Consider the following 21439-nt stretch of genomic DNA (forward strand, 5'->3'; position numbering starts at 1 on the left):
AACACAGAGAGAGACAGAGAACACACAGAGAGAGCACACAGAGAGAGAGAGCACAAAAAAAGAGAGAGAGAGAGAGAGAGAGAGAGAGAGAGAGAGAGAGAGAGAGAGAGAGAGAGAGAGAGAACACACCTCAGCCTTTTGAGTCTTCTTAGCGGGTACGCTCCTAGAGGCGTTATGAACATCTTCCTCCATCTCCTCTTCTTCTTCATCACTGCTCTCTGACTCCTCACTGGAGGAACCGCTGCTGGATGTAGAGCTAGCCTTCTTCTCCGCCTCGGCCGCTGCTGTGGGTTTCCGTTTTAGGGCTGTTGGCTCAACAGTTCTCTCTGCCTTGGCTTTAGATGTCGTTTTCTGTTCGAGGGCTGATGACTCGGTTGTATCTTCACTATCCGAGCTGCTAGGAGGAGGAGTTGAGTCTTTAGTTTTTGAGGGTTTTGCCACAGTCTTGACATCATCCTCTGAGACACTGGGTTTAGACACTAATCTGTCATGTTTCTGTTTCTCCATTTTACCCTCCTCTTTAAGTTGTCTTTTTAGACCAGCTGTGGCCAAGAGAGCCTTGGTCCCCTGGAAAGCAGGAAGTGACGTCGACGGGTTCTTCTTCTTCCCTTTCTTCTTCTTCTTCTTCTTCTTCTCACTCACCTCGTCGCTGTCGTCCTCTTCAAAGATGGCCGCCAGAATCTCCTCTGGTGTGTTGCCATTTCCTGTTTTAGCTGGCGGTAAAGGAGCCTTAGAGTCAGTAATCTGGGGTTCTGTTGATAACATCTCAGACATCCGATTTGGTCCAGGTTGTCGTGAATCAGATCCCGGATCGTCATCGTCACTGTCCCGGTCTAAGCCTTTTAAAAACGATTCTTTAACCAGCTGCTGCAGATCGTCCAGTGAAAACTCTAACCGCTGACAGTTAGTAAACATGGCTTCGTATTCAGAATCGGCGCTAGCCTCAGATTGATCTTCGTATGATTCACTATCATCATCAGATGATGATAATTCTAAAGGAGGGGTCTTCTTTTTAGAGAGGACTTTCTTGCCGGGCTTTTTGGCTTTTGACGAGTCAGAATCACTCTCTTCCGAGTCGTCACCATCAGATCCTGAAGGGGTAGTGGACTTCTCAACAGCCTTTTTCTTAGGGAGGACTTTATAGGTCTTTTTGGCTTTTGAAGAGTTAGAATCTTCACTCTCTTCTTCCGAGTCATCATCCCCACCATCACCACTATCACACTCTGGGGAAGGGGCTTTCTTTTTAGGGAAGACTTTCTTTAGAGCCTTTTCAGGGAGGACTTTGTCAGCCTTTTTTGCTTTAGCTCTGTTTGTTTCCATGTTGTTGGTTTGCTTATCCACCTCAGCTTTCTCCTGTGTTTTACTGACCTCGGGCAGTTGGTCCTGCTTGGTACCGCTGGGTGTTTTCCTGGAGTTGAGGATCTCATCAGTATCAGCCGAGTCATAATCCTCCTCACCCTTCCTACAAGACCCCACTGGAAGCTGGCAGACATCTTTAGTCTTCTGGAATGTTCTGGGTATGTAGTCATCACCTACCACCTCCAGGTTGTCCTCGTCTACTGGGGTGTCCGCCGGTGCACTCTGCTGCACCAACATCCTAATGTCACCATCGGAGTCGTCACAACTGTCAAAAACACACACAGGGGTCTGGGGCTTCCTAGGGGCTTGTTTGGGTTTAGTTGGAGGTCTGGTTTCTCCGTTAGACTTCTGAACTGTTGAACTCTTCTCCAAGGTACCATAGGACTTCACACTGTCAGACTGTCCATTTGCAACCACTTCGTTGGAAGACTCTTTCCTCTTTTTGGCAGGTCGTTCTTTCTGTGGTGGGAACTCCCCTCTCCTCTTCTTGCTGATCTCGTCATCTCCGCCCGATATTTCCCATGTCAGTTGGGACACGGGCGTCAGGTCTGGAACCTCAGTTGCAGACTCTAGTTTCTTGATGTTGTGGCTGTGTTTCGATGGATCGTACTTGATAAAGTGATAATGGGAGTCAAGGGAAAACATTCTGTTTGTGTGACAATTCAAATACAATTTTATTTGTCACGTTTCGAATATACCGTGAAATGATTACTTACAAGCCCTTAACCAACAATGCAGATAAAAAAATAAATAAAACAATTGCTAAAAAAAATTAAGTAAGAAAAATATAACTATAATGAGGCTATATATATATATATATACACACACAGGGAGCACCAGTACTGAGTCAATGGGCTGGGGTACAGGTTAGTCCAGGTAATAACAAGGCTATATACAGGGGGTACCAGTACTGAGTCAATGTGCGGGGTACAGGTTAGTCCAGGTAATAACAAGGCTATATACAGGGGGTACCGGTACCGAGTCAATGGGCTGGGGTACAGGTTAGTCCAGGTAATAACAAGGCTATATACAGGGGGTACCAGTACCGAGTCAATGGGCTGGGGTACAGGTTAGTCCAGGTAATAACAAGGCTATATACAGGGGGTACCAGTACCGAGTCAATGGGCTGGGGTACAGGTTAGTCCAGGTAATAACAAGGCTATTTACAGGGGGTACCAGTACCGAGTCAATGGGCTGGGGTACAGGTTAGTCCAGGTAATAATGAGGCTATATACAGGGAGCACCAGTACTGAGTCAATGTGCGGGGTACAGGTTAGTCCAGGTAATAATGAGGCTATATACAGGGGGTACCGGTACCGAGTCAATGGGCTGGGGTACAGGTTAGTCCAGGTAATAATGAGGCTATATACAGGGGGTACCGGTACCGAGTCAATGGGCTGGGGTACAGGTTAGTCCAGGTAATAACAAGGCTATATACAGGAGGTACCGGTACCGAGTCAATGGGCTGGGGTACAGGTTAGTCAAGGTAATAATGAGGCTATATACAGGAGGTACCGGTACCGAGTCAATGGGCTGGGGTACAGGTTAGTCCAGGTAATAACAAGGCTATATACAGGAGGTACCGGTACTGAGTCAATGGGCTGGGGTACAGGTTAGTCCAGGTAATAACAAGGCTATATACAGGGGGTAACGGTACCGAGTCAATGGGCTGGGGTACAGGTTAGTCCAGGTAATAATGAGGCTATATACAGGGGGTACCGGTACCGGGAGCACCAGTACTGAGTCAATGTGCGGGGGTACAGGTTAGTCGAGGTAATATGTACATGTAGGTAGGGGTAAAGTGACTATGTATAGATAATAAACAGTGGGTAGCAGCAGTGTAAAAACAAATGGGGGGGGGAACAATGTAAATAGTCTGGGTGGCCATTTGATAGTTCAGCAGTATTATGGCTTGGGGGTAGAAGCTGTTCAGGAGCCTTTTGGATCTAGACTTGGCGCTCCGGTACCGCTTGCCATACGGTAGCAGAGAGAACAGTCTACAGTGCATTAGGAAAGTATTCAGACCCCTTGACTTTTTCCACATTTTGTTACATTACAGCCTTATTCTAAAATTGATTAAATTATTTCCCCCACCCTCATCAATATACACACACACAATACCCCATAATAAAAAACAGAAATAACTTTTTACATAAGTATTCAGAGCCTTTGCTATGAGACTCCAAATTGAGCTCAGGTCCATTCTGTTTCCATTGATCATCCTTGAGATGTTTCTACAACATGATTGGAGTCCACCTGTGGTAAATGCAATTCATTGGACCTGATTTGGAAAGGCACACACCTGTCTATATAAGGTCCCACAGTTGACAGCGCATGTCAGAGCAAAAACCAAGCCATGAGGTCGAAGGAATTGTCTATAGAGCTCGGAGACAGGATTGTGTTGAAGGACAGATCTGGGGAAGGGTACCAAAACATTTCTGCAGCATTGAAGGTCCCCAAGAACACAGTGGCCTCCATCATTCTTAAATGGAAGAAGTTTGGAACCACCAAGACTCTTCCTAGAGCTGGCCACCCGGCCAAACTGAGCAATCTGGGAGAAGGGTCTTGGTCAAGGAGGTGACCAAGAACCCGATGGTCACTCCGACAGAGCTCCAGAGTTCCTCTGTGGAGCTGGGAGAACCTTCCAGAAGGACCACCATCTCTGCAGCACTCCACCAATCAGGCCTTTATGGTAGAATGGCCAGACAGAAGCCACTCCTCAGTAAAAGGCACATGACAGTCCGCTTGGAGTTAGCCAAAAGGCACCTAAAGGACTCTCAGACCATGAGAAACAAGGTTCTCTGGTCTGATGAAGCCAAGATTGAAATCTTTGGCCTGAATGCCAAGCGTCACGTCTGGAGGAAACCCGGCACCATCCCTACGGTGAAGCATGGTGGTGACAGCATCATGCTGTGGGGATGTTTTTCAGCGGCAGGGACTGGGAGACTAGTCAGGATCGAGGGAAAGATGAACAGAGCAAAGTACAGAGAGATCCTTGATGAAAACCTGCTCCAGAGCACTCAGGACCTCAGACTGGGGCGAAGGTTCACCTTCCAACAGGACAACGACCCTAAGCACACAGCCAAGACAACACAGGAGTGGCTTCGGGACAAGTCTCTGAATGTCCTTGAATGGCCCAGCCAGAGCCCAGACATTAATCCGATCTAAACATCTCTGAAGAGACCTGAAAATAGCTGTGCAGCAACGCTCCCCATCCAACCTGACAGAGGTTGAGAGGATCTGCAGAGAAGAATGGGAGAAACTCCCTAAATACAGGTGTGCCAAGCTTGTAGTGTCATACCCAAGAAGACTCAAGGCTGTAATCGCTGCCAAAGTTGCTTCAACAAAGTACTGAGTAAAGGGTCTGAATACTTACGTAAAATGACTATTTCTGTTTTTTTTTTATACATTTGCAAAGATTTCGAAAAAAACATTTTGCTTTGTCATTATGGGGTATTGTGTGTAGATTGATCAGGGGGAAAAAAACAATGTAATCCATTTTTAGAATAAGGCTGTAACGTAAGAAAATGTGGAAAAAGTCAAGGGGTCTGAATACTTTACGAATGCACTGAATGACTATGGTGGCTGGAGTCTGACAATTTTTAGGGCCTTCCTCTGACACCGCCTGGTATAGAGGTCCTGGATGGCAGGAAGCTTGGCCCCAGCGATGTACTGGGCCGTACGCACTACCCTCTGTAGCGCCTTGCAGTCGGATGCCGAGCAGTTGCCATACCAGGCAGTGATGCAACCAGTCAGGATGCTCTCGATGGTGCAGCTATAGAACTTTTTGAGGATCTGAGGACCCATGCCAAATCTTTTCAGTCTTCTTAGGGGGAATAGGTTTTGTCGTGCCCTCTTCACGACTGTCTTGGTGTGTTTGGACCATGATAGGTGATGTGGATGCCAAGGAACTTGAAACTCTTGACCTACTCCGCTACAGCCCCGTCTATGTAATTGGGGGTTCTGCCCCCCATTTCCTGTAGTCAACAATCAGCTATTTTGTCTTGCTCACGTTGAGGGAGAGGTTGTTGTCCTGGCACCACACGGCCAGGTCTCTGACCTCCTCCCTATAGGCTGTCTCGTCGTTGTCGGTGATCAGGCCTACCACTGTTGTGTCGTCTGCAAACTTAATGATGGTGTTGGAGTCGTGCCTGGCCACACAGTCATGAGTGAACAGGGAGTACAGGAGGGGACTAAGCACGCACCCCTGAGGGGCCCCCAGTGTTGAGGGTCAGTGTGGCAGATGTGTTATTGCCTACCCTCACCACCTGGGGGCGGCCCGTCAGGAATTCCAGGATCCAGTTGCAGAGGGAGGTGTTTAGTCCCAGGGTCCTTAGCTTAGTGATGAGCTTTGAGGGCACTATGGTGTTGAACGCTGAACTGTAGTCAACGAACAGCATTCTCGCGTTTTAAAACTATATTGAGAACTATATTGAGAAGATATGAATCTGTAAAAAACAAGCAACATCACTAAGTGATGACCAGGCAATGAAACAGGATATCTACTTTTAATACGTCTTTCTTTCTTTCCATAAGGAACTAGTGGAATTTGAAAAGGATATCTTGTTCCTTCCTTGGCACTTGAGATTAAGAACTGGGAGGACTCGTCCAAATTTACTCACGACCCAATCCTAGAAAATAAGAATATAGAAATACACAAAACATTGATGCTAGAACACAGAACAGCCATACAGTGCAGCATGCTTTCTCATTATTCTCTGATGGAGTACAATACTAGCCTGGTCCCAGATTGCTTTGTGTTGTATGACCATAGGAGTTGTCACAGTCAGATCCGGGAACCAGGCTAGTACAATAATAAAATACAGCCACCTTGTGTCCAGGTATCTCTGTCCCGGGAACGGCTGCCTTCATATGGAAGTTCTCCACTCCTGCCTCCTTCATAGACTCCACTAGTTTGACTTTGTGGTTGACGCTTGGCGACTCGATCTTCTCTGCAGCGTCATGACGCTCCTGGGCTAGTCTGTAAAAGAGATTATAGCATAGAATTTATGTCTGTGTTAGTTGTTAACCCTCCTCTTGAGGAGCTACCCTCCTGCAGGACTTTGATCCAGCCCTTTATCTTAGTTGCCATTCAGGACCTTGATTCGCTGAATGAAGTGTGTTAGAACAGGGCTGGAGCAAAAGCCTGCACACATAGTAGCACTCAAAAAGGCCGGCTGGCGACTTCTGATGTAGCTACACCATGACAACACTTGTTCAGAAGCTACCCTATAGACAACTAGGGATGCACATTTCTGTAAATTCTGTAACTGACCCTCATTAACCGGTCAACAAACAGTTAAATTTTTTCCAAACAGTAAAAGGATGTGACCAACAGAAAATATTATCAGAGATCTGTATATAAATGACGAGATGCTTATGTTTCCACCCTAACAAATGGGAGTCGTCCCAAGGCGGGAAGGCAGGCGACAATCTTAGGCCCAAAATAAGCCCATAGAAACACATTGGGCTTTATTTTGGACAGATTTTGGCGAGAGTGAAACCTCTCGCTTTGCCTCTTCCTCTATGATACTATGCATGCATACAAAGGACCTGACATTTTTCATGAAGAGCTTTATGGAAACACGCAACAATAGCAAGACTATCGTCAAAATGCTATAGCCTATTATTGAACACGCAACTCCTGTAATGAAGCAGCTAATAAAATGTCATTTTTCAAACATTTGCCAAAATGCAATTTGTGGAAAACACCGTTTTAAACAGCGCACCTAATGCGAGCAGTTGAGACCGAGATGAAGATTTCTGTTAGAAACTTAGAGAGAGGGGGAATCTAAAGATGCAACAACTAGGATGGGGTTGCTAATATGACTAGGATGGGATGCTAATATGACTAGGATGGGATGCTAATATGACTAGGATGGGATGCTAATATGACTAGGATGGGATGCTAATATGACTAGGATGGGATGCTAATATGACTAGGATGGGATGCTAATATGACTAGGATGGGATGCTAATATGACTAGGATTGGATGCTAATATGACTAGGATGGGGTTGCTAATATGACTAGGATGGGATGCTAATATGACTAGGATGGGATGCTAATATGACTAGGATGGGATGCTAATATGACTAGGATGGGGTTGCTAATATGACTAGGATGGGGTTGCTAATATGACTAGGATGGGATGCTAATATGACTAGGATGGGATGCTAATATGACTAGGATGGGATGCTAATATGACTAGGATGGGGTTGCTAATATGACTAGGATGGGGTTGCTAATATGACTAGGATGGGATGCTAATATGACTAGGATGGGTTGCTAATATGACTAGGATGGGATGCTAATATGACTAGGATGGGTTGCTAATATGACTAGGATGGGATGCTAATATGACTAGGATGGGTTGCTAATATGACTAGGATGGGATGCTAATATGACTAGGATGGGATGCTAATATGACTAGGATGGGATGCTAATATGACTAGGATGGGATGCTAATATGACTAGGATGGGGTTGCTAATTTGACTAGGATGGGATGCTAATATGACTAGGATGGGTTGCTAATATGACTAGGATGGGATGCTAATATGACTGGGATGGGATGCTAATATGACTAGGATGGGATGCTAATATGACTAGGATGGGTTGCTAATATGACTAGGATGGGATGCTAATTATTATTTTTTTTAATTATTTTTTTATTTAACCTTTATTTAACCAGGTAAGCCAGTTGAGAACAGGTTCTCATTTACAACTGCGACCTGGCCAAGATAAAGCAAAGTAGTGCAATAAAAACAACACAGAGTTACATATGGGGTAAAAAAAAAAAAAAGTCAGAAATACAACAGAAAATATATATACAGTGTGTGCAAATGTAGCAAGTTATGGAGGTAAGGCAATAAATAGGCTATAGTGCAGAATAATTACAATAGTATTAACACTGGAATGCTAGATGTGCAAGAGATTATGTGCAAATAGAGATAATGGGGTGCAAAAGAGCAAAATAAATAACAATATAGGGATGAGGTAGTTGGGCGGGCTAATTTCAGATGGGCTGTGTACAGGTGCAGTGATCGGTAAGGTGCTCTGACAACTGATGCTTAAAGTTATTGAGGGAGATAAGAGTCTCCAGCTTCAGAGATTTTTGCAATTCGTTCCAGTCATTGGCAGCAGAGAACTGGAAGGAATGGCGGCCAAAGGAGGTGTTGGCTTTGGGAATGACCAGAGAGATATACCTGCTGGAGCGCAGACTACGGGTGGGTGCTGCTATGGTGACCAATGAGCTAAGATAAGGCGGGGATTTGCCTAGCAGTGATTTATAGATGGCCTGGAGCCAGTGGGTTTGACGACGAACATGTAGTGAGGACCAGCCAACAAGAGCGTACAGGTCACAGTGGTGGGTAGTGTATGGGGCTTTGGAGACAAAACGGATGGCACTGTGATAGACTACATCCAATTTGCTGAGTAGAGTGTTGGAGGCTATTTTGTAAATGACATCGCCGAAGTCAAGGATCGGTAGGATAGTCAGTTTTACGAGGGCATGTTTGGCAGCATGAGTGAAGGAGGCTTTGTTGCGAAATAGGAAGCCGATTCTAGATTTAACTTTGGATTGGAGATTCTTTATGTGAGTCTGGAAGTTGAGTTTACAGTCTAACCAGACACCTAGATATTTGTAGTTGTCCACATACTCTAGGTCAGACCCGTCGAGAGTGGTGATTCTAGTCGGGTGGGCGGGTGCTAGCAGCGTTCGATTGAAAAGCATGCATTTAGTTTTACTAGTGTTTAAGAGCAGTTGAAGGCTACTGAAGGATTGTTGTATGGCATTGAAGCTCGTTTGGAGGTTTGTTAACACAGTGTCCAATGAAGGGCCAGATGTATACAAAATGGTGTCGTCTGCGTAGAGGTGGATCTGAGAGTCACCAGCAGCAAGAGCGACATCATTGATATACACGGAGAAAAGTGTCGGCCCAAGAATTGAACCCTGTGGCACCCCCATAGAGACTGCCATAGGTCCAGACAACAGGCCCTCCGATTTGACACACTGAACTCTGTCTGAGAAGTAGTTGGTGAACCAGGCGAGGCAGTCATTTGAGAAACCAAGGCTATTTAGTCTGCCAATAAGAATGCGGTGGTTGACAGAGTCGAAAGCCTTGGCCAGGTCGATGAAGACGGCTGCACAGTACTGTCTATTATCAATCGCGGTTATAATATCGTTTAGGACCTTGAGCGCACCCATGACCAGCTCGGAAACCGGATTGCATAGCGGAGAAGGTACGGTGGTATTCGAAATGGTCGATGATCTGTTTGTTAACTTGGCTTTCGAATACTTTCGAAAGGCAGGGCAGGATGGATATAGGTCTGTAGCAGTTTGGATCTAGAGTGTCACCCCCTTTGAAGAGGGGGATGACCGCGGCAGCTTTCCAATCTCTGGGGATCTCAGACGTTATGAAAGAGAGGTTGAACAGACTAGTAATAGGGGTTGCGACAATTTCGGCGGCTAGTTTTAGAAAGAAAGGGTCCAGATTGTCTAGCCCAGCTGATTTGTAGGGGTCCAGATTTTGCAGCGCTTTCAAAACATCAGCTGTCTGAATTTGTGTGAAGGAGAAGCGGGGGGGCATGGGCAAGTTGCAGCAGAGGGTGCAGAGTTGGTGGCCGGGTTAGTGGTAGCCAGATGGAAAGCATGGCCAGCTGTAGCAAAATGCTTGTTGAAATTCTCGATTATTGTAGATTTATCGGTGGTGATAGTGTTTCCTAGCCTCAGTGCAGTGGGCAGCTGGGAGGAAGTGCTCTTATTCTCCATGGACTTTACAGTGTCCCAAAACTTTTTGGAGTTAGTGCTACAGGATGCAAATTTCTGTTTGAAAAAGTTAGCCTTTGCTTTCCTGACTGCTTGTGTATATTGGTTCCTAACTTCCCTGAAAAGTTGCATATCGCGGGGGCTATTTGATGCTAATGCTGTACGCCACAGGATGTTTTTGTGCTGGTCAAGGGCAGTCAAGTCTGAGGAGAACCAGGGGCTATATCGGTTCTTAGTTCTGTATTTTTGAATGGGGCATGTCTATTTAAGATTGAGAGGAAATTACTTTTAAGGAACAACCAGGCATCCTCTACTGACGGAATGAGATCTATATCCATCCAGGATACCTGGGCCAGGTCAATTAGGAAGGCCTCCTCGCTAAAGTGTTTTAGGGAGCGTTTGACAGTGATGAGGGGTGGTCGTTTGACCGCGGACCCGTTACGGACGCAGGCAATAAGGCAGTGATCGCTGAGATCCTGGTTGAAGACAGCTGAGGTGTATTTAGAGGGTATGTTAGTCAGGATGATATCTATGAGGGTACCCATGTTTACGGATTTAGGGTTGTACCTGGTAGGTTCGTTGATAATTTGCGTGAGGTTGAGGGCATCTAGCTTGGATTGTAGGATGGCTGGGGTATTAAGCATATCCCAATTTAGGTCACCAAGCAGTACAAACTCTGAGGATAAATGGGGGGCAATCAATTCACATATGGTGTCCAGGGCACAGCTGGGGGCTGAGGGGGGTCTGTAGCAAGCGGCAACAGTGAGAGACTTATTTCTGGAAAGGTGGATTTTTTGAAGTAGAAGCTCAAACTGTTTGGGCACAGACCTGGATAGTATGATGGAGCTCTGCAGGCTATCTCTACAGTAGATTGCAACTCCACCCCCTTTGGCAGTTCTATCTAGACGGAAAATGTTATAGTTGGGGATGGAAATTTCAGAATTTTTGGTGGCCTTCCTGAGCCAGGATTCAGACACTGCTAGAACATCAGGGTTGGCAGAGTGTGCTAACGCAGTGAATAACTCAAACTTAGGAAGTAGACTTCTGATATTTATGTGCAAGAAACCAAGACTTTTGCGATTACAGAAGTCATCAAATGATAGCGCCTGGGGAGTAGGAGTGATACTGAGGGCTGCAGGGCCTGGGTTAGCCTCTACATCACCGGAGGACTAGAATAAGGATACGGCTAAAGGCTTTAAGAACTGGTCTTCTAGTGCGTTGGGTACATAGAATAAAGGGGGCAGATTTCCGGGTGTTATAGAAAAGATTCAGGGCATTATGTACAGACAAGGATATGGAAGGATATGAGTAAAGTGGAGGTAAACCTAAGCGTTGGGTAACAATGAAAGAGATAGTATCTCTAGAGGCATCAATTGAGTTGGTCTCTGAGTGTATGGGGGGAGGGACAAAGGAGCTATCTAAGGCAGGTTTAGCTAGGCTGGGGGGTCTACAGTGATATAGTACAATTAGAAATAACCGAAACAACAATAAACTAACCATGTTTGGGCTGAGGCTAAACATAAACAGGATGTAGTACCGTAAAAAGGAACAGTCCAGCAGATATCAGCTGTATAGCTGAGTTATCATAAGGTCCGGTGGTGAAGCACTTGTGAGTAAGAGGCCACGGATAGCGTGTGCTAGCGGGCCAGGGCTAGCAGATGGATGGAATCTTCGTGGTTAACATCGTAACCACATCAGACGATTTCGTCGGCAGACCAGTCGTGTAGGATCGGCGGGGCTCCGTGTCAACACTAGGTGGTCCCTTCCAGTTGACAGAGAGGTAGATAGCCGGGAGATGGGAGATGGGCCTAGCTCAGGATGATTAGCCAGACCACAGCGTCCGTTTTGTTGTAGCCAGCTGGTAGCGATGAATCCGGAGTTAAAGGTCCAGTGATTCAGTGATTCCGGCGGAAAAACTGATATGATCTGGGTCGATAACGCGCTGTGCAGACTGGCCGAATATCCGGTGATCAATGTCCAATGATTAAAATTAATCCCGCGGAAAAAAATCCAATGTTTTGGGTGAAACACCGCTAGCTGTGGCTAATAGCAAGTAGCTAGTTCAGTAGCTAGTTCAGTTTAGTGAGTAAGAGGCCACGGATAGCGTGTGCTAGCGGGCCAGGGCTAGCCGATGGATGGAATCTTCGTGGTTAACGTCGTAACCACATCAGACGATTTCGTCGGCAGACCAGTCGTGTAGGATCGGCGGGGCTCCGTGTCAACACTAGGTGGTCCCGTCCGGTTGACAGAGAGGTAGATAGCCGGGAGATGGGAGATGGGCCTAGCTCAGGATGATTAGCCAGACCACAGCGTCCGTTTTGTTGTAGCCAGCTGGTAGCGATGAATCCGGAGTTAAAGGTCCAGTGATTCAGTGATTCCGGCGGAAAAACTGATATGTTCTGGGTCGATAACGCGCTGTGCAGACTGGCCGAATATCCGGTGATCAATGTCCAGTGATTAAAATTAATCCCGCGGAAAAAAATCCAATGTTCTGGGTGAAACACCGCTAGCTGTGGCTAATAGCAAGTAGCTAGTTAGCTGGCTAGCTAGTTTCAACTGGAGATTCTAGATAAAGGTAAGTCAAAAATAGAATCCGTTCCACATTGAGTGAGGCGGGTTGCAGGAAAGTATATTTTGTAGAAGGATGAAAAGTCTGATAGGGAAATATGTACGAAAAATACAAAAAAACAGGGTATTTACAGGCTATTTACAGACACACGACAGAAACAGGACTGCACTACTTCGCCATCTTGGAACATTGAATGTTCCCATCCTAATATGACTAGGATGGGATGCTAATATGACTAGGATGGGTTGCTAATATGACTAGGATGGGGTTGCTAATATGACTGGGATGGGATGCTAATATGACTAGGATGGGTTGCTAATATGACTAGGATGGGATGCTAATATGACTAGGATGGGATGCTAATATGACTAGGATGGGATGCTAATATGACTAGGATGGGGTTGCTAATATGACTAGGATTGTGCCTTTGGCTTCTGGACGATGAAAGAAAGTTGATACGAAAACCAATAGAACAGGAGAGAAATGCTGGTTAATAGCGTGGGGAAACTCTTTATAAAATAATTGCCTCCACGTTTCTACGGACGGATTTTCGCAAAGGCTACTTTGAAGCAAAGTAAGACATGGCCTCATGATTTGAAGTAAAACGTTCAGAATTTCTAAACAAATATACTGCCTCAGGCTCACATTGCCAAGTGGTGGGTCAACTGATAGTCAACGGTAGGCAGGATATAGCCTATGCACCCGAATGGCGAATGGGAGACGCGCTTTAATTACGAGTTGAGATTGAGAAATAAAAATAGATCCTTTTAAAATCGTGGCCACCGATGTTTAACACGCAATTGCATTTAGAATTGTTATTTGTTTGCGCAATAACTGGGCTTTACAAAAGCAGGTTTCACTCCAGTAGCCTTCAGGCTTTTTGAGGAGCTACCCTCTCTGTCTGACAGGTGGTAGGATATTCCTCCCATCGAACCAGGCTCTGGAGCTACCCTCTCTCTGTCTGACAGGTGGTAGGATATTCCTCCCATCAAACCAGGCTGGAGCTACCCTGGCGCTGTCTGACAGGTGGTAGGATATTCCTCCCATCGAACCAGGCTCTGGAGCTACCCTGGCGCTGTCTGACAGGTGGTAGGATATTCCTCCCATCAAACCAGGCTGGAGCTACCCTCTCTCTGTCTGACAGGTGGTAGGATATTCCTCCCATCAAACCAGGCTCTGGAGCTACCCTCTCTCTGTCTGACAGGTGGTAGGATATTCCTCCCATCAAACCAGGCTCTGGAGCTACCCTCTCTCTGTCTGACAGGTGGTAGGATATTCCTCCCATCGAACCAGGCTCTGGAGCTACTCTCTCTCTGTCTGACAGGTGGTAGGATATTCCTCCCATCGAACCAGGCTCTGGAGCTACCCTCTCTCTGTCTGACAGGTGGTAGGATATTCCTCCCATCGAACCAGGCTCTGGAGCTACCCTGGCGCTGTCTGACAGGTGGTAGGATATTCCTCCCATCGAACCAGGCTGGAGCTACCCTGGCGCTGTCTGACAGGTGGTAGGATATTCCTCCCATCGAACCAGGCTCTGGAGCTACTCTCTCTCTGTCTGACAGGTGGTAGGATATTCCTCCCATCAAACCAGGCTGGAGCTACTCTCTCTCTGTCTGACAGGTGGTAGGATATTCCTCCCATCGAACCAGGCTCTGGAGCTACTCTCTCTCTGTCTGACAGGTGGTAGGATATTCCTCCCATCGAACCAGGCTCTGGAGCTACCCTGGCGCTGTCTGACAGGTGGTAGGATATTCCTCCCATCGAACCAGGCTCTGGAGCTACCCTGGCGCTGTCTGACAGGTGGTAGGATATTTCTGCGAGTGTGATAAATAAGATACATGACGACTAACGAAAATACACACGGGCCAATTTAATGCCACAAAATTATGCAAAAGACCTAGACACAGATAAGCATGACCGGTCAAATGTATCTTCCGCAGCTAACCGATTAACTGTTAACATCCCTACAGACGACACATGTTCAGAAGATACCCAGGCCTACAGTCACGTTTGCAGTGAAACACAAAATGGGAATATCCTTACTTCTGTAAGAAGCTTTCTCTGGCCTGCTCAATTTGTATTGTTCCACCTTTCCATTTGGACTTGTTCAGCACAGTCATACCTAACAGGGACACAATGACGGTTAGAAACAGAATTAATCATCTGGACGTATCAGAATGTGTATATCAGATAATGTTTGTGAGAGCATTTAAAAAGACACTTACATTTCTTAAAATCAGCATCAGTAATTTCTAAGTTGATATATCCAAAGGTTTTATAAGGAACTCCTGAGGAAGAAGAATAGACAACATTACTGTAAAACTGAAGAGGAAATACAATCAATGTCAGTTATAGCAGTAAGTACAGTTACTTAAACAGTAATGTTCGGTTTTAGGGTATTACATAGGAGAAGTGTGAGAGATTGTTACTCGGCCAATGACTACCCGTTTCAACAGCACGTTCTCTCGCATTGGAATTAGGGATGCACGATATAAAAAAATTCGGTAAACATATCGGAATCGGCCGATATTAGCTAAAAATGCCAACATCGACTCTTCTGTATAGTTTAAACGCCGATGTGCAAAACCGATGTCAAAGCTGATGTGCATACCTGTATAAACGTAGGTAGATGACATAATGACACCACGAAAAACACATCGCTACATGTGCAACACAGCCTTCCTAACCTAGCCCACAATGTCTGCTGTGTGGATCTATTCTGACGTTTCAAAAGGAAGGTAACAGGAAGGCCACATGCAACGTTTGTGCTGCTATTATTTCACGAGGAGGGAAAGAAAGTGAAAACTTTCAATACCACAAACCTAATTACTCATTTGAAAGTGCATCACCACCCAGACGTTCAGCGACTGCTTAGAACAAAAGCAGTAAAACTAAGCGCACACTTCCAACAACTAAACAAGTTCAAGTCCAGCAGTCATTTGAAAGAGTAAGACAACTCAAAGACGAAATCCATTAACGCCAATATAACAGAATTCATTGCCCTTGACAATCAACCGTTCTCTGTCGTGGATGATGTTGGCTATTGTCGACTGGTCGAGCACCTCGAGCCCCGGTACACACTACCAAGTAGGCACTATTTTTCAGATGTTGCCCTACCGGAGTTACACAGTATTGTTGAAACGCACATCCATGAGCTACTTGCTATTAGCTTCACCACTGACATTTGGACCAGCGACGTCAGCCCCGTGAGCCTGCCGAGTCTGACAGCACAGTGGGTAGATGAGGATTTCGTACTGAGGAAAAGCCGTATTGCACGCTCAAGAATGTGCTGGTTCTCATACCGCTGCTGCCATTTCAATGACATGTATGATGAAATCCTGGTTGAGAATGGAACGACTGAACAAAACAAAAAAAATGAAACAGCACAGCAAGTAAGTGAAAGAAATAGCGTTTGATAAAATAAAAAAAAAACGCCCCAAATGTTAAAATTGCAAATGGGCAGACAACCCAGCCATCTAGAGTCACTGGAAAAATGTTTTACTAAGCCCAATGGCTTTTCTGTTGTTTATTCATGGCGGGTATAGGTCAAGATTGTCATTTAATTTAAAACAAAGCAGTTTTCATTCTTTTGTTTATTTTTTTAAATTTCCTAAATGAAAGATGAGATGATGTGTTGTACATTTGCTCACGTTTTACTAGTCAGGTCAGTTGAGCACATTTGAAAAGTTTAAGTTGTGCCATTTATAGCAGTTTATGACATAGCCTAGAGACAGTAGTTTTTTCAAGCAGTTAAAGCTAAAATGATTAACTGCATTTTAGTTTAAACCAATATTTATTTCAAAGCAATTTTTAAAATGTCTCCATACAGTCAATATTGGATAGTAAGAAGAGCCAGCAACAACTGAACCATCTTTGTAACGCGGGGGGGGGGGCAGCTAGAATATTTGTGTCATGAATATCTGTTGTGCAATAAAATACGTTCATGGATTTGTCATTTTTCTAATTTACAAGTTATTAAACAATCTGTTCCTAACTGAACAAATAATATGATAATAATATGCCATTTAGCAGACGCTTTTATCCAAAGCGACTTACAGTCATGTGCGCATACATTTTTACGTATGGGTGGTCCCGGGGATCGAACCCACTACCCTGGCGTTACGAGCGCCATGCTCTACCAATTGAGCTACAGAGGACCACATGAACACATGACACTTTGTTTCAACTATTTAACTGTAATAGAATGGTTAAAAGGCAGCTAAAATTGTAAATATCGGTATCAGGTTTTTTGGCAAGGAAAATATCGGATATCGGTATTGACCAAAAATGTAATATCGGTGCATCACTAGTTGGAATGTATCCGTAATTTAGACGGTTCTGATGGAAAGGGCATTGTTTGCATTGCAGAGCCCAAACAAGTATTATATCTAATTATTTGATGCTACCACACCCTTCTAAATCAAAACCAAACATGGATTCCATGTTGTGTCTCACATATCGCGCACATCTGTCTGTGTTTCACACCGGTTTGTCTAGCTAATCAGCCTCGCAATTGGGCAACATGCTGCTGCAGATAGGAAGTAGAATGAAGCCTGTGCGCCCAAATATTGACATCCATGTATGCTTTTAATTTGGAGGGGGGTGGTAGCATCAAACCATTGGATACAATACTTTCTTGGGCACTGCTCGGCAATGCAAATTACCTCTCCATCAGAACCGTCTACCGATTATGGATACCTTCCACAGCGGGATACGTGCTGCAAAAACAGGTACTGCTACGGGTCGTGGCATAACTACAAAGTTGTTGCTATAGATTGCCATTTGACTGTAATTCCATTAATTAAATAATTAATTCAAAAGGTTTAATAATTGGGCTACACAGGGATATGATAACAATCACTGATCTGAACCAAAAAGATGTTGGTCTAGTGTGTATGTCTACATGCCTTCATCATCTCGTCTGGTCCTGAGTTCCACATCCTGGACGTCACCAAATTTACCAAATCTGTCTTTCAGATCCTTGTGGGTGATGGTGTGGCTCAGACCACCGATATATAGACGTTTCATGGCGACTTACTTCTCAGGTTATGTTGACAGATCTGGCAAAGAGAACAAGATAAACTTATCAGCTAACTAAGTCCTGCATGGCTAAAGCTTGGTGCTGGACTGTCCGATTGCACGATCAACACTAGTGGACTAAATCCCACTATGGTAAAAGGAAGTTTATGATGAACTTCACCAACGGCGTGGAGCCGAGACCAGGCTTTGTGGAATGTAGATCTGACTACATTAATTAGCCCAAGGTAAACACTTAAAAAAAATGTAAAATGATGAAATTCCCACCTTCTACCTATGTTTATGCTCTATAGTTGTGTGCTGAAATCCATACTTTCTCAAACGTTTATCAAATACAATCACTGACTGTTTGCGCATTGCTGTTGCGCTAAAATGGGAACTCAACTTAAATGCGCATGTGCCAATTGAAACACACCTTGGAAACAGTCGGTGGTGGTATTTGATTAACGTTTATTGAAAAAGTATGGATTTCAGCCAAAAAATTAAGACAAACTACAGAGGACAAACAGTTACAAGGTGGGCGTTTCATAATATATATTTTTTGAAGTATTGACCTTGGGCGAATCGATGTAGTCTGAGCTAGATTCCAAAGCATGGTCTCGGCTCCACGCCGTTAGAAACTTCACTTCACCGTGGAGTTTAGTCCGCTATAATCAACACCAAAAACAACAGTACGCGTTGACATAAGTAACTAGCTAACTGGACAAACTGAACAAATTAGGAGACAGAAATCCAAGTGTGTAAAGTAACATATTAAATGTGTTAATCGATCCGAAATGAACATATAATCACGAACTGTTTACCTCATCGTGTTGGAAATTCACACGCATCCAGATCGGTGGTACACGCGAAGATTCCGGCTAAATTTGTGAACTCCATGTATTTGGTTCCGGAACTTTATGGTTCCGCATTGTGTCGTCGGGGACGTTGGCTTTCTCAACAACAACAAAAATCCTTATCATACAATTATCATATTAGTTAACTTCGCTATCTTGGTTTTACCAATGTTTGTTGAGTTGACAAAACGTTACGTTCTTCTGAGATGTAATGTACAACCATTAACTTGAACGTACGCAGATCCGTCCCACAAAATTATTCCGGAAGACCGGAAGCGCGCGAAAGGTTTGTTTTGAACATAGAGCATTTCACTTGAACGTCAGAGGAGTCTTGCAGGTAAATTAGATACACTTTGTCTTAATTCTGAGAATATAGCTGTGTTCAGTTAGCTAGTTCATCATTATGATTAACTAGTTCGTTTATCATTGAGTGTGATAGCTAGCCATATGACGGATTTGTATGACAATAACGTTAGCTAGCTAGCTAGCTGTCTTCTTTGCCTTGCAAGAAGTTGCCACTTAACCCCTTTGGTTTCCTTTTGCAGAATGACGAAGAATCTGGAACATTTTTACGAGGCTCAAATCAAAGTACTCCAGGAAGAGATTGCAGCACTGCAAGGCCAACAGGACAATAATGAGCGAGAGATCACTATGCACCTTGGAGGAGGACGCATGCAAGATGCTCTGTGAGTTGACATTAGGACAGCATTTCTCAAACTCGGTCCGGGGGGACCCCAAGGGGGTGCACGTTTTGATGTTTGCAGTAGTTTATTCAATTGATCGAAGTTTAATAATGAGTTGTTTATTTGAATTCGTTTTCGACAGTGCTATGGCAAAAAACCAAAACGTGCATCCGTCCCCAGAATTTGTGAAACGCAGATGTAGGGGCTCAAATTATTTGATTTGATTTATTAGAATCCCCATTAGCCGACGCAATGGGGTCCGATACTTAACGAAAAAGACATTACAGACAAACTACTTACATACACTACCAGTTAAAAGTTTGGACACACCTACTCACTAAAGGGTTTTTCTTTATTTTTACTATTTTTTACATTGTAGAATAATAGTGAAGACATCAAAACTATGAAATAACACATGGAATCATGTAGTAACCCAAAAAGTGTTAAACAAATGAAAATATATTTGAGATAATCCAAAAAGCCACCCTTTGCCTTGATGACAGCTTTGCACACTCTTGGCATTCTCTCCACCAGCTTCATGAGGTAGTCACCTGGAATGCATTTAAATTAACAGGTGGGCCTTCTTAAAAGTTACTTTGTGGAATTTCTTTCCTTAATGCTTTTGAGCCAATCAGTTGTGTTGTGACAAGATAGGGGGGGGTATACAGAAGATAGCCCTATTTGGTAAAAGACCAAGTCCATATTATGGCAAGAACAGCTCAAATAAGCAAAGAGAAACGACAGTCCATCATTACTTTAAGACATGAAGGTCAGTCAATACGGAACATTTCAAGAACACTGAAAGTTCCTTCAAGTACAGTCGCAAAAACCATAAAGCGCTATGATGAAACAGGCTTTCATGAGGGCCGCCACAGGAATGGAGGACCCAGATTTACCTCTGCTGCAGAGGATAAGTTCATTAGAGTTACCAGCTTCAGACATTGCAGCCCAAATAAATGCTTCACATAGTTCAAATCACATACACATCTCAACATCAACTGTTCAGAGGGGACTGTGTGAATCAGGCCTTCATGGTCGAATTGCTGCAAAGAAACCACTACTAAAGGACACCAATAATAAGAAGAGACCTGCTTGGGCCAAGAAACACGAGCAATGGACATTAGACCGGTGGAAATTTGCCATTTGGTCTGGAGTCCAAATTGGAGATTTTTGATTCCAACCGCCGTGTCTTTGTGAGACGCGGTATGGGTGATTGGATGATCTCTGCATGTGTAGTTCCCACCGTAAAGCATGGAGGAGGAGGTGCTATGGTGTCGGGTGCTTTGCTGGTGACACTGTCTGTGATTTATTTAGAATTCAAGGCACACTTAACCAGCATGGCTACCAGAGCATTCTGCAGCGATACGCCATCCCATCTGGTTTGGGCTTAGTGGGACTATCATTTGTTTTTCAACAGGACAATGACCCAACACACCTCCAGGCTGTGTAAGGGCTATTTGACCAAGGAGGAGAGTGATGGAGTGCTGCATCAGATGACCTGGCCTCCACAATCCCCCCGACCTCAACCCAATTGAGATGGTTTGGGATGAGTCGGACAGTAGAGTGAAGGAAAAGCAGTCAACAAGCGCTCAGCATATGTGGGAACTCCTTCAAGACTGTTGGAAAAGCATTCCAGGTGTTTGGGATCTCAACACATTCATGTTTCTTATAAAAACAAGAAGTGACGCAGTTAGTCTTTTCCTCAACTCTTAGCCAAGAGAGACTGGCATGCCTACGGGCACTTACGGCGTCCCGATCATTTTCAAACATGTTGAGTATATTCAGCCTCAAATCGGCCAATCGTGGTGCCGCCAAGGTGCAAGTACTATTACCGATTACTAAACTGAACTAAAATATAAACGCAACATATGAAGTGTGGGTTTCATGAGCTGATCCCAGAAATTGTTTCAATTTGTTTACATCCCTGTTAGTGAGTTTTTCTCCTTTGCCAAGATAATCCATCCACCTGACAGGTGTGGAATATCAAGAAGTAAACAGCATGATCATAACACGGTGCACCCCGTGTAATAAAAGGCCACTCTAAAATGTGCAGTTTTGCCACACAACACAATGCCACCGATGTCTCACATTTTGAGGGAGCGTGCAATTGGCATGCTGACTGCAGGAATGTCCACCGGAGCTGTTGCCAGAGAATTGAATGTTAATTTCTCTACCATAAGCCGCCTCC

At 44.6% G+C, this 21439-nt stretch overlaps 2 protein-coding genes across 4 annotated transcripts in view; one reads left to right on the forward strand and one right to left on the reverse strand.

Moving 5' to 3' along the window:
• nol8 (nucleolar protein 8) overlaps positions 1–18608 on the reverse strand; it is a 35551-nt gene extending 16943 nt beyond the window's left edge. The window contains exons 1-7 of one of the 2 annotated variants that reach the window (XM_041891823.2): positions 18536–18608; positions 17603–17755; positions 14921–14983; positions 14739–14817; positions 6190–6340; positions 5922–5990; positions 130–1977 (exon numbers count right to left, since the gene is read on the reverse strand). In XM_041891823.2, coding sequence (XP_041747757.2) covers positions 130–1977; positions 5922–5990; positions 6190–6340; positions 14739–14817; positions 14921–14983; positions 17603–17723 — 2331 coding nt within the window. In that variant the 5' untranslated portion in view covers positions 17724–17755; positions 18536–18608. Of the gene's footprint in view, positions 1–129; positions 1978–5921; positions 5991–6189; positions 6341–14738; positions 14818–14920; positions 14984–17602; positions 17756–18286; positions 18438–18535 lie in introns of those variants that run through there. The other variant, XM_041891824.2, reaches the window with a different exon arrangement.
• LOC121577873 (centromere protein P) overlaps positions 18129–21439 on the forward strand; it is a 170628-nt gene continuing 167317 nt past the window's right edge. The window contains exons 1-2 of one of the 2 annotated variants that reach the window (XM_041891826.2): positions 18129–18248; positions 19114–19254. In XM_041891826.2, the coding sequence (XP_041747760.1) occupies positions 18196–18248; positions 19114–19254 (194 nt within the window). In that variant the 5' untranslated portion in view covers positions 18129–18195. Of the gene's footprint in view, positions 18249–18721; positions 18906–19113; positions 19255–21439 lie in introns of those variants that run through there. The other variant, XM_041891827.2, reaches the window with a different exon arrangement.

This window comes from Coregonus clupeaformis, chromosome 12 (assembly GCF_020615455.1).
Source record: "Coregonus clupeaformis isolate EN_2021a chromosome 12, ASM2061545v1, whole genome shotgun sequence".
Classification (NCBI taxonomy): domain Eukaryota; kingdom Metazoa; phylum Chordata; class Actinopteri; order Salmoniformes; family Salmonidae; genus Coregonus; species Coregonus clupeaformis.